This window comes from Psittacula echo (assembly GCF_963264785.1).
Source record: "Psittacula echo genome assembly, chromosome: 5".
Lineage (NCBI taxonomy): Eukaryota > Metazoa > Chordata > Aves > Psittaciformes > Psittacidae > Psittacula > Psittacula echo.
Window position 1 is genome coordinate 54,215,793 of NC_137739.1, and position 12,281 is coordinate 54,228,073.

A 12,281-nucleotide genomic window follows, 5' to 3' on the forward strand; every position below is an offset into this window, starting at 1 on the left:
GTCTGTGAATCCCTGGTGATTACTTACGGGTTATTAAAACCTCTTCAATTACTTTTTTCGGAATTACCTCAGGCCAAGTCTAACCCTGCCATGGAATTTTTCTGTGTATGCAAGCAGAAAATCATCATAAATGAGTACCAGCCTCCTAGTAATTCCAATTCTTTCCAATTGCTCATTTTATATGAGGCAAGAACTTTGTTACATGCCTTATCTCAGCTTGAGACTCCCAGTAAACACGTTGTTTTCAGGGCTGCATCATTAATAGTGCTGCCTGACAAATCTGTATTTTTTTGCTAAAATAACCCCTCCGCAAAGTGACACATATTTTAATACACTTCAAACTACATTATCATTAGTGGGTTAATTTGAAATATGTAAGTCAGTTTCATATTACTTCCAGAAAAACAGAATTCAAAATGAACTTCCGTTCTCAGAAATACAAAGAGCATCACAGTTTAAACCAATTTTAGATGTAACAACATCTTACATACACCCCACCACTACATACCGAATGTACTGTGCAGGAGCTAGTTTGTCAGCTGCTCGAACTGGCATGGCTGCTGCAACTTTTTGGGAGACTGATTTCTCCAAGGCTGCTCTCGTTTTCTCTGTTATCTGAAGACAAAAGCACCACAGTATGTACCTCATCACATGTGCAAGACATACAACAGACCACAGACAACTAGGCACATCAATGCATATAATACCTCTCTAATTGCCTCCTCATCTGGTCTTTGCAGTTCAGGATCATCCACATTCATGACCTCTTTTGGCACAAGATCTGTGTATTTGCTGTAAATAACCTGGAAGACATTTTATTAGTGCTGGTGAATAGGAATAAATGTATGCATATTAAAGGAAACGTTTCAGACCCAGATTATACTTTAGATACTAATTAAAACTTGTATACAATTTTAAATGTATTATAATTACATATTCTTCAATGACTCCCATAAACCAACAATATACTCTGAACCCCATGTTACAGATGTAATAACTGAAGAAAAGAAGCAATCTGATTAACTATAATTCTGTACATCACTCTCAGAGCTGGGATTAGACACCAGTTTCCTGCTTCCCTTCCTTACTCTTTTCCTTTTTCAGGGTCCCCAAGACAGATACAAACAAAAAAATATCACATTTGTACTTCTGTTTTCAAGGATCAGAACATGATACAAGTCTTCAGCACCTAGCTTTTTCATTATGCTTGCTGTGTTCTTAAAACAAAACCAAACCAAACAACCCCACTTGAGAAATCTGTCTTTGACACCTTCCCTTATACAGGTACTTCAGTCTTCATACAACAGGCAGCTAGCTGGCCAGTAGCTTTAAGCCTCAATTTTAAGTACAGGGAAAGGACACTATTAGATGACTACAGGAAAAAAAAAAATAAAAAATTGTATCTCATTAATGCTGCACATTTCTCCAACAAAATAACATCAAAAAGTCTTAGTTCAAATGGTTAAAAGTCATTACAACTGTTATTTCAAGTTCATTACAGAGTGCATTTCCAACTGTAAAACTGACATTTAGCCTCAGCATTAATTTGTCATACAAAAGCCATTTACTGCTTCTCAACCTTCGCTCCTAAAATTTTAATCCTTTGAATTAGTATCAATAATATCCCAGCTTCTCAGATCCTGAATGAAGGACATCTGAAGAGCAGCGTTCCCCTAAGGTAATTAACTCTAAGTCCAAGTCTTGCTGCATGAAGAACAAAGTACACTGAAAGAGCTCAGAGCATCCCAGAAGAAAAATGGAAATAAGATTAAGTCTAAGAGGTGCTCTACAAACTACAATACACTGAGGTACAAATGAACTACATGAACTATTTACACTCTGAAGTATTGCATGCAAATGGCAAGCTGCATAACATAGATTAAACTAGCCTGAAAATACATAAATTTCTGTTTCCATCAAAAACTTGATGCACTTGCATGTTCTAATTTGAGTGCTTTTTTGAGGTGATATAGGAAGGCAGATAAAGATGTTGCACTTTGCTGTTTTTCTAGATATTTACCTTGTTTTAACAGTAACGTTGAAACATTTTATTAATTAAGATAAAGGGGAGACTGTTTGATATTGTAGTATGCCCATCCACTACCATTTATCATCTATCACATTTAAAAGGAAGCTGTTTCGGATATTTCATTTTGATTGCTACTGAAAAGCAGAATCTTCTCCTAGGCAGAAATTAAATGCTCAATTTTTGGTGCAGCTACACGATTCTCCCTCTGGTTGGGGCAGCCTTAATCAGAAGCCATTAGAAATCTGCATGGCACTGCCATCAGAAAGAGAACAACCTTACCTAACTAGTTGTCTAAGAAACTGTAGCTCATGGTAGGATTTAGACATCAGTCACATTCAGAGTTTCACAAGACACCTGATGCATGCAAGTGACTTGACAGAAATTTCTTAATTTGTAACATATAAATTCCTCCCTTCAATATTTTATTCTGTATATCCACTGCAGCCCTGTACCATGCTCATCAATCCTATGTGTAAATCAAGAAGCTACTGCCAAGCATTGCAGAATTAATTCCTCTCTTGTCAAAGAACGGTTTCTCCATAGGAAGCATATAACATTTCAGTAGTTACCACAATTACCTGGCTCTAAGTCTGGCACACACACCAGGGAAAAAATATTGATGATGACCTTTCAAACCAAGCTCTGCTAAAAAGGCAAACACATTATAAAACTTTTATAAGACACTTTTGATCAGTTACATTCACGTTCTCTTGACCTGCTCCACTGCTGTGACATGAGCTCCTTCAGCAATTGAACTACTCTCTTGTAAATATTTCAACTGAGTTCACAATCTGGACAAAAAACTACAGGTAAGATTCTTTTTTTACCTTTAACATCTAAACCAAAGCCTTGGGCCACAAAGAAGAAATCCAACCCCTGCACAGAAAAATCATCATTGCGGTAAAAAAAAGTACTGGAGCTAATAGTTCCATTCCTTGATTTCACCCTCTTCTGTCTTAATAAAAAACACAGGAAGCAATCATGTCTTTATTTTCCTAATAAGGGGAGAGAGCATCACTCTTGCCAAAAATATATCAATATTGATGCATTATTTTAGCCTGGCTTTCAGTAATGTGAGTAGAGAAAAGTATTGGAAGAATCTATAGCAACACAAGAGCTAACCACATAGTTGTGCTGGAAATCCTTCATCTGGACAACCAGATGGAACTCCATCCTTGGATCCATACAGTCACGCATTCAGATTTGTCAATGTTATCCAGCATTTTATGTCTAACAGACTTTCTGCCAGCCCCAAACACGAGGCTTGTCACACTATCTCATTCATGTCAGCATTTTTCAAGTTAAATTCTCTGAAGCAACTATTTTTTAAATATGTAAGGGACCAGATGCAAGAGAGATGAACCACTGCAATAGTAAAAACTGCTGACAAGCCATCTAGATAGAGGGGCTGGGTGATGGAACTGCTGCCTCTACAAGACGGCAGAATACTAAATTCAACTTCGAAAATCATTAAGCTGTAGCAAAAACAAAATTTGCTTCTTAACTCAGACCCAACCAGTAGCTCATACAATAGGATCATAAACCCCATCTCATTTCTGGCAGACTGCGAAGTATCTGTTTCTCTTAGCTCTAGGTATTAAGATTGAAGAAATATCTGAATTATGACTGCAGCTCTCAGGATGATAAAACCTCTCTATGTAATCCTACTGACACTCTGCTATTAGAACTTCTCTCTTACAAAAAATATTACACATTATTCAAGTCAACGCAGACCTCTGAAGAACTGATCCCTATGACACATCTGCCAATATCTTCTGCAAAACAGATCAAGCAATAGAAGTTCTGCTACTTTCAGTGAAATTGTTTCCAATATCTAAATTTCCCCTTGTTTTACTTCCCCTTGAATCACAATACTTGATCTTTACTCTCTGCATTTTCATCCAGCTGCATGCAACCAGAACCAAGCTGACTCAGAAGGCACAGCTCAGATTTAAGAAACCCTAATTCCAGTTCTACAGAGCCCAGTTTTGGAAAAGCCACACATCTCTTCCATACAGAGTAAGTATGGCTACCAAATAAGAATACTACTGCTTCTTTATAGATGCCATATAGGAAGTTAATGAATGCTGGTACGTATCTTCATGAATCAAAAAATGTTAATGTCTTAAATTTAACTTCACTTGTTCTAACTCTTTTCCTAACTCTGAACTAAATAAGGCATAGAAAAAGACTAGTCATTTTTGCCTGAAGTCTATATTATAATTTCTAGTTCCTTTTCAAATATAATTAGATCCCAATTTGAACAGTTCTATTATTTGCAAGTTAAGTCTCATCCTACAAGTAGAGATGCATTTGACAAGTTGTAAAAATAGGGGTTTAATGACACTACTTTTTTTTCCTTCTGATTTTCCCTACAGCTTCCCCAAAAATCAGTCTCATTATTACGTCTTGTCTACTTACCTGCTCCAAATTAGTTTTTATGCTTTGGGAAAAGTCAAATTTCTATTTAGTTATCAAGTATCAAACACTCAGTCACAAAATTATTTAAATGTAATTAACTTTTTAGCATCTTCCTCTTGACAAATTCAAGACACTAAGTAAAGTGTGACTGAACCCCAGTGAAAGTCCCCTCAATAAAAGCATTGCCACTGCTGTTGTTTCTGTTGACTACTTTCTGCCACATGACAGCATGAAGCCTGATATGAATTCATTTTTTTCAAAGTAACTTATGATGCACAGGAATGTATACAAAATATACAAAATGCGACACTTAGAATCATAGAATAGTTAAGGTTGGAAAGGACCTTAAGATCATCTAGTTCCAACCCCCCTGCCATGGGCAGGGACACCTCACACTAAACCATGTCACCCAAGGCTCTGTCCAACCTGGCCTTGAACACTGCCAGGGATGGAGCATTCCCAACTTCCTTGGGCAACCCATTCCAGTACCTCACCACCCTCACAGTAAGGAATTTCTTCCTTATATCCAATCTAAACTTCCCCTGTGTAAGTTTGAACCCGTTACCGCTTGCCCTGTCACTATAGTCCCTGATGAAGAGTCCATCCCCAGCATCCTTGTAAGCCCCCTTCAGATACTGGAAGGCTGCTATGAGGTCTCCACGCAGCCTTCTCTTCTCCAGGCTGAACAGCCCCAACTTTCTCAGCCTGTCTCCATACAGGAGGTGCTCCAGTCCCCTGATCATCCTCGTGGCCCTCCTCTGGACTTGTTCCAACAGTTCCATGTCCTTTTTACCTTGAGGACACCAGAACTGCACACAATACTCCAAGTGAGGTCTCACAAGAGCAGAGTAGAAGGGCAGGATCACCTCCTTCGACCTGCTGGTCACGTTCCTCTTGATGCAGCCCAGGATACGGTTGGCTTTCTGGGCTGCAAGAGCGCACTGCCGGCTCATGTTAAGTTTCTCATCAAACAATGCCCTCAAGTCCTTCTCCGCAGGGCAGAAACTTAACTACCAAATCCTATTGGAATTGTCTTTTTGCAACTTTGGCAACTGTAGGATCAATTTAAAACAATAAAAAAATTAATTTGTTAAAACAGAAAGACTTCCCCTGATATTCTTAGACTGCTCACCCTCTTTTTCTTTTTTTTTTTTTTTTTTTGAGAGAGGTTTTGGTTGTACATCAGCAGTTTTCCAGCCTCCAACACAGGCTTAAAAGAATTAAAGATTTACTGTAGTCTGCTTTGTTACATTTGAAAAGGCTGATAGAAATACTCCCCTCAAAGTGGGCTTAGGAGACCCAAGTACCTGGTCTCCTCAATACTAGTCAGGACTTCAAAGTAAAGTGTCCTCACAAAGAGATGACAAAAGAAAGATTAAAGGTGGTTCCCATTAAACTTGATGAGAACCTTGCCATCACTGAACTTAGCACAAAGGTTTTGGAGTATATCCCCTGGCAATACTTTCTTCTGCAATTAAAAAACAAAACAAAACAAAAAAGCAAAAAACCAAGAACATACAAAAAACAAAGCACCCAACAATACTGAAAATAGCCACAAACATCAAATGTTGAATTAGTAAGACACAAGGTGTATCACTCTGAAAGCTGAACTGTGTTTTCTGTCTTCGTTTTTACTCCCTCTCTCTACACACTGAAACGAGGCTGCCTGTTGTAAGGCCTATTTTCAGTTTCTTGCCTTCACTGGAAAGCTCTCTAACAAAACCTGTAAGCTATCAAGTCAGTTTTGTGTAGAGACTTGCCATTTTTGCCTTGCCTTTTAATTACTTCTCATTATGTAACAGAGAAGATGCACAGTGATCCCAGTCAAAATGCTCATGCCCATTAGAAATTATTCCAGTTATTCCATAACATGACACAATCCATTTGGCTAATAGCAGATCAATGAATTGAAGTGCATGCAATGTGCACATACAACTTTTCCAGGTATACTGCCAGTCTATGTATTTGAAGAAATATTACCTTGTCCTTTGATTGTCCTTGTCGGGCAATTGCATCGTACTTTATTTTTCCTTCTGCATCCACCTGAATAGCCAAAGCGTTGGACATTTTCTTCTTTCGGCCCATATCCAATGGATATTGTGCCACATGAATTTCTGGGAAAGCACCCCCATCTCCAAAATCCTACACACAAGAAAAAGTAGTGAGTGACTGAAAAACAAAAACATGCCATAACATCTGCAGGGGTGGGAAATTCAACAAAAGAGTGGACTGATTTTAACTTACACTTGGTAAAAGACACTAAAGGGCACAGACATCCTGCACTAATTATTCCTTGTACAGAGCAAAAATCTGTATCACTGACTAGAATGTGCAGGCACTGCTATGCTACAGACAATACATGATTAAGTATTTAATTTACATGCAAGTTATTAATCAGAACTTCAAATATGTGCTTTCTACAATAAAGAAATCGTGGAAATACTAAAACTACAAAAGCAGCTTTTTTGATGAATATTTCTACTAGTTATTTGTTATTTTCCACACCATAATGAAGATATTAAAAAAGCTTTCCATTGTTTTCAAAGCCCATAGCTCATAGTTTTACAATGGTATGAATGCCAAGCTACCCCGTTTCCTTACTGTGTGTAAGGAAACATGTATGTGTATGTACTGTACTTTCCTGACGTGTGAATACACTGAAAACTGGCCCAATACCCAACAGCCTAATATTCTTAAAGTTTACTTCCTCTCTTCTTCAATGTGTTGCTGTAAAAGCATTTAATGAACGGGTAACCAAGGACCTCTTAAAACACACCATCCTGACTCACTAACACTGAGGATGCACACAGAATTGGTACTATTCATAAAACAATTGCAGGCTACAGTCTCAAATGCAGTTCTTCAGAGGATGCATTTGCTTAAAGCAACACGAGCATCTCCCCTCCCTCTGTTGCAATGGCACTGCTTATGTGGAGTCTCGTAACAAACCAGATCAAAGAAGAATGGGTATAATGGGCAGACTGATCTTCCCCCATGCTCTCAAGAGCAAATAGTTAACACCACTGCAACTGAGAGTGTGGACTGAGGCTGGAATGAACTAGCGGAACACTTCCTTCCAATGAAGAACATGCTTATGCCATCTTTCAGTGTTCACCGAAACACAGCTTCAGTTATTTAAAGTCTTCCACTGGATGTCCCACCTTCAACAACTAGTTACAGAATCAATACTGAAGTATCAGTCAGAACGGAAGTCAGTCATTCCTAAAATTTTTTTTGCATAACTCTTGATCTATGAAGATCAGATTTTGTTTTTTCCAACAATGACATTCCAGGATCACTGGACAAAAGTTATGCTTTGGAAACATTTACCACTCTGCATTTGGTTATGAGGCAGAAAGAAGTCCTTAACAGTCTTCCCAAGACATGTATCACTTTGTGGCCCAGTGATGCTGGAAACTTTGTGAAAACCTTCACCACCTGACTGCCTAAGAAGTTCTTTTGCTAACATTTAGAAAGAAGAAGCACTAAAATATTACCTTTAGTAACCAACAGTGTAAGAAGGGAACCCTACATTGGGCATAATGAAGGTATAATTTTTAACATCATATACTTTATTAAATGCTACCCATATAAAATTGTTTTCTTTTAGGAAACCACTGTTTGAAGCCACTTTATATAGTGGCTCACAGTGGAAAAACGGAATGAAAATAGTTTTCTAATCAGAGCTATACATCTGCATTTTCCTTTCTATTTTTTAACACTTCCAGTTTAAATTACATTAAACTGGCAAGGATTACAGCTAAATACATCATCCAAAACCCTTTTGCCAGTGACATACTTAACAATGAGTATCTGATAAATTTTTAAGTTCCCTTTCAACTCTTAACAATTTTCTTCCTCAACAGCAGCTTTTGTTACACTAAGAACAGAATACACAAGTGTTCTTTCCTCTGATGTAAACACGTTCAGTTATTCCAGATATTAACTGGAACATGTTTTTAAGAAATAGAGGGACAATACAGATGTCTTTCTCAAGAGGATCCATAGATTCATAAATTGTAGACTGAAAGGACTACGGATCTATTTCTATATTACAACACAAGAATCTCTGAAGGGAAGGATCCTTGTAACATCCTGTGTACCATTAAATATGTCTTAAACAATCTGGTGAATTGGAAAAACTTCCCTCAACCCAAGAAAATATATTGGGCCGTCTGGATGGAAATGCTGCACATGGTAAGGCTTTACACAACTCTGAGCTACACTCAAGATGCTCAGAATTTACTTCTACTCCAGAAAATACTCTTTTTTTTCCCCCATGGAGACACACTACTATACGGTGAATTTAAATAGCTACCTCTAGCACCCGTGGTATCCATCCCTTCCGGTAACCGTATGGGGGAGGTTCTCTTCGTGATGAGACTAGAGCAGTCTGCCTGGATCTTTGAGCTCTTGCTCGTTCTTCTAGTTCTAGCTGGTCTTGAGACAGCTGGGTTGGAGCTGGCAAAAAACTGTGTATTTCCAGACAGACACCAAAGAAAAGACAAACATAAAAAGTTAATTCATAATTTCGCTCAGCAACACTCAACTATGCTTCAGTCTGCTACTAAATTACTACTTTCTCTACAATCATGCCATGAAAATTAAGAAACAATTTATGAAACTTGAGATTTCCACTCATAAACCTGAGGGCAGTAACTTCTGAGATTACAGGGGCAAAAGGGCATGCTCTCTCAGCATTCCATAAGGTTCCTATAAAAACTAATGCTGAACAGAATCATGGAATAGTTAAGGTTGGAAAGGACCTTAAGATCATCTATTTCCAAACCCCCCTGACAGGGGCAGGGACAAATCCATCCATGTTCACATAATATTCAAACAGGAGTATGACAGTACCCATTCTCCAACAAGAATGCCACATGCAACTGCGGCATTGTTCCCACCACTACTGAGCAGAAAAAGAACTCACACCCCTAGTCCCAACGACTCCCCCTTCCTTCCTCTCAAGGCAAACACCCACAAAGAGATCTGTCAACAACATCCGCGCTTAACTCCAGACAGCTCCTGGCCAAAACCAAGACGACGAACTCCAGTTTCTTGACTTCCCATTTTCAGCTCATCTAGACTACGGAGCCTTTTTACGTGTTGATTAAGTTAAGTGTCCATCTCGGAGAAAGCCTACATTCCACGACAGCCTCAAAGGCTGCACTCCTGAGCCTTGCGAGAGGCTCAACAGCTTGTAACAAAAACCTTCCAACCTTACTCACGGTACGGACACCTCCCCAAAACCCCCACGGATCCCCCCACCCCCCGGGCCGGAGGAGAGCCCTCTTCCCGCAGAGAACACGCGGAGGAGGCAGAACCCTGAACCACCAACGGCACGGCCGAACACCCCCTCCCGGAGCAGGGCAGGGCAGAGCCGGGCAGAAAAGGGCAGGGCAGCTCCCCCCAGCCCCGGTTCGGTCCTCGTCGCTCTCCCTCCAGCCGCGGCCCGGCCTCCCATCCGGCCAGCAGACCCACTGCCCAGGAGAGGCAACTGCCCTGCAGCGAACACACCGAGTGCAGCCTCTCCCGTCGGCCGGAACCTCGCACAGGGGCAGGAAGCCGCAGGCAAACCAAGAAGAGCAGCCGGCCAGGCCTACCAGGCCTACAAACGTACCTGGTGAGCGCCATTTTGCCGCCTCCGTCGTCTTCTCGGGAGCCAGGCCGCGGGAAAGGGGCAGTGACAGTAGCTGCGCATGCGCCGCTCCCCTCGGCGCGTAATTGGCAGTTGTTGTCTGCATGATGGTGGTGCGCGTGCGGACGGGCCGCAAGGTCGTCTGGGGGATGTTGTTTCTCCGCGGCAGCGGTGCAGATCAGCTTCTGTGGTGAGGTACCGGCTGTGCGTGAGGGATCCGCCTCCCGGCCCAGCTCGGCTCGGCTCAGCTCAGCTCAGCGGCGCATTTGCTGCCTTCAGGGTGCAGACTATCGTAGAGGACAGCACTGCCCGGGCGGGTGAGCCTCGGGGCTACTGTGGGCTGTGCCGTAGCCCATCACGGACTGGATATCGGGCCTGCGTCTGCTGCCGAACGGCCAAGACCTAATGAACAACCAGCCTCCCAGCCGCATACGGGGTGTCTCCAGTACTGCGTGTCTGTCCCACTTGGGTACCTCCCCAGGCACTGCTGGCCTCGGCAAATTAGGGCGGAGGAGATGTACCCGGTGGAAATGCCGCAATCCCAACAAGGCTGTGCCAGAAAACTGAACAATATAGGTCCCTGAGGTACAGCTGGAAGAAAAAATGAAAAAAGGGGGGTTTCTCAGTACAGTATCTTTTTTTTATTTCTAGATATCCTGTTTATTCAGATAGTTTCCAAGAAGTTCAGTAACTTTACGGTTCACCCAGCTGAACGTGTCCAAGTAAAAAGCAGAAAATACAGAGGAAATGGATTGGAATATTAATTTCTTTATTTTGCTATCTGCGACTTAGATATCAGGACATGAGAGAGAAGGGAAGAAGGGAGATGGAAAAGGGGCATAAAAATGTATTGATTTAAAATAAAAACTTCTGTATTAAATGCCAGTTTACTGTCTATGTATAATGGGCACCCATATGTTACATAAAAGTTTTTTTTTAAATCAAGCCGAGGGATGCACTCTATAGTTAAATGCAGAACACGAAAAAATACTTCTCAGGGAATTACAATAGGTGGGAACTAGTGGTAGATGGAGCTTTACATGGGTGAGTTCCGATTTGTGTTGAAGTGGTACCATATAAAATCAAAGGAATTCAGTTATTAATTAGTAACTGCTCTCTAGTGAATCAAAGAGCAAAGAGTCCCATTGTGCTAAGTATGGTTTATCTAGAAGAGAAACAGCTGGCCAGAGAAGAAAAGGGTAGAATGGTTAAGAAACAAACACAGTCTATTAGAAACAAAAAAATCATACCGTAAGAGGCAGGAAGACTAGAAGGCAGACTAAATGTCTGTCTTGCGGTCTTCTAGCCATTTTGCCTGACTGGCCGTTCTATAATCTGCAGGGCAGACTAGTTCATCTGCAATTTCTAGGATGTGGGAGATTTGGAGTAAAGTAAGGACAGCCCTGTTGCAGTCTTTCTATGCCAAAACTCTTGAAATCTCTAGTAAGAATCAGACTTCGGCTTTGCACTGTGATGACAGCAGCTCTGTCATCATTTCTGTGAATGACAGATACTTCCCTGTTTTCTGCAAGACAGCTGGCCTCTTACGAGCACTTCAGACAAAGCTAAAGATACAGGACTTTGACATATATCGTTTATCAATAATTTTTCTGAGCAAAACTCATCTGTCATCTCTCCTACCCGTTTCTGTCAGTCATTTAGCAACAGAATTGCTTTTGTCACATCTGGCAATATTGCATCCTGGTTCAGGAGCCTCCTATCACCATTGGAAGTTGCCAGGGTCTCTCCAGCGGTTAGACTACTCTCAGCTAAAAAGAAATCTTTTTTCCCTCCTACTTTGACATTTCTCCTTCTTCCTTTGCTGTGATGCATTATTTAATGGTATATGTCAAATAGACATCTTGAGCTATTTTGCAACAGTTTATATGACAACCACAATACACAATTGTTGTTTAGAAGGTGACATTGTAGATGAGCAGTCTGCTTCAGCTCCTGCACTAGGAAGATGTTCCTTTGGTTTCCTCAGTTTCCCAGCCCGTTTAGAGAAGTGTGCAGTCACTTTCTTTTTACGGGTAACTGAGCTGTTTGTGCTTGCGGATGTTTATAGCTGTCTGGCTATAAGCAACACTGGCTCTTTTTAATACTTTATTTTCTTCCCCTTGAACCATTTTCTGTGGTTTAATTTTGGTGTCAGAGTTGGCCAATTTCAAGTTTGTGAATACATAAGGCTCT

At 40.8% G+C, this 12,281-nt stretch overlaps 1 protein-coding gene across 1 annotated transcript in view; it reads right to left on the minus strand.

Moving 5' to 3' along the window:
• Positions 1 to 10,151, minus strand: part of SNW1 (SNW domain containing 1) — a gene marked incomplete at its 5' end in the record, with an annotated part of 17,602 nt that extends 7,451 nt beyond the window's left edge. Inside the window, 6 exon segments of the mRNA XM_080617482.1 lie at positions 509 to 615; positions 708 to 803; positions 6,431 to 6,592; positions 8,769 to 8,922; positions 10,071 to 10,124; positions 10,126 to 10,151. Of these exon segments, the coding sequence (XP_080473608.1) occupies positions 509 to 615; positions 708 to 803; positions 6,431 to 6,592; positions 8,769 to 8,922; positions 10,071 to 10,124; positions 10,126 to 10,151 (599 nt within the window).
• Between the last annotated feature and the right edge of the window lie 2,130 nt (positions 10,152 to 12,281).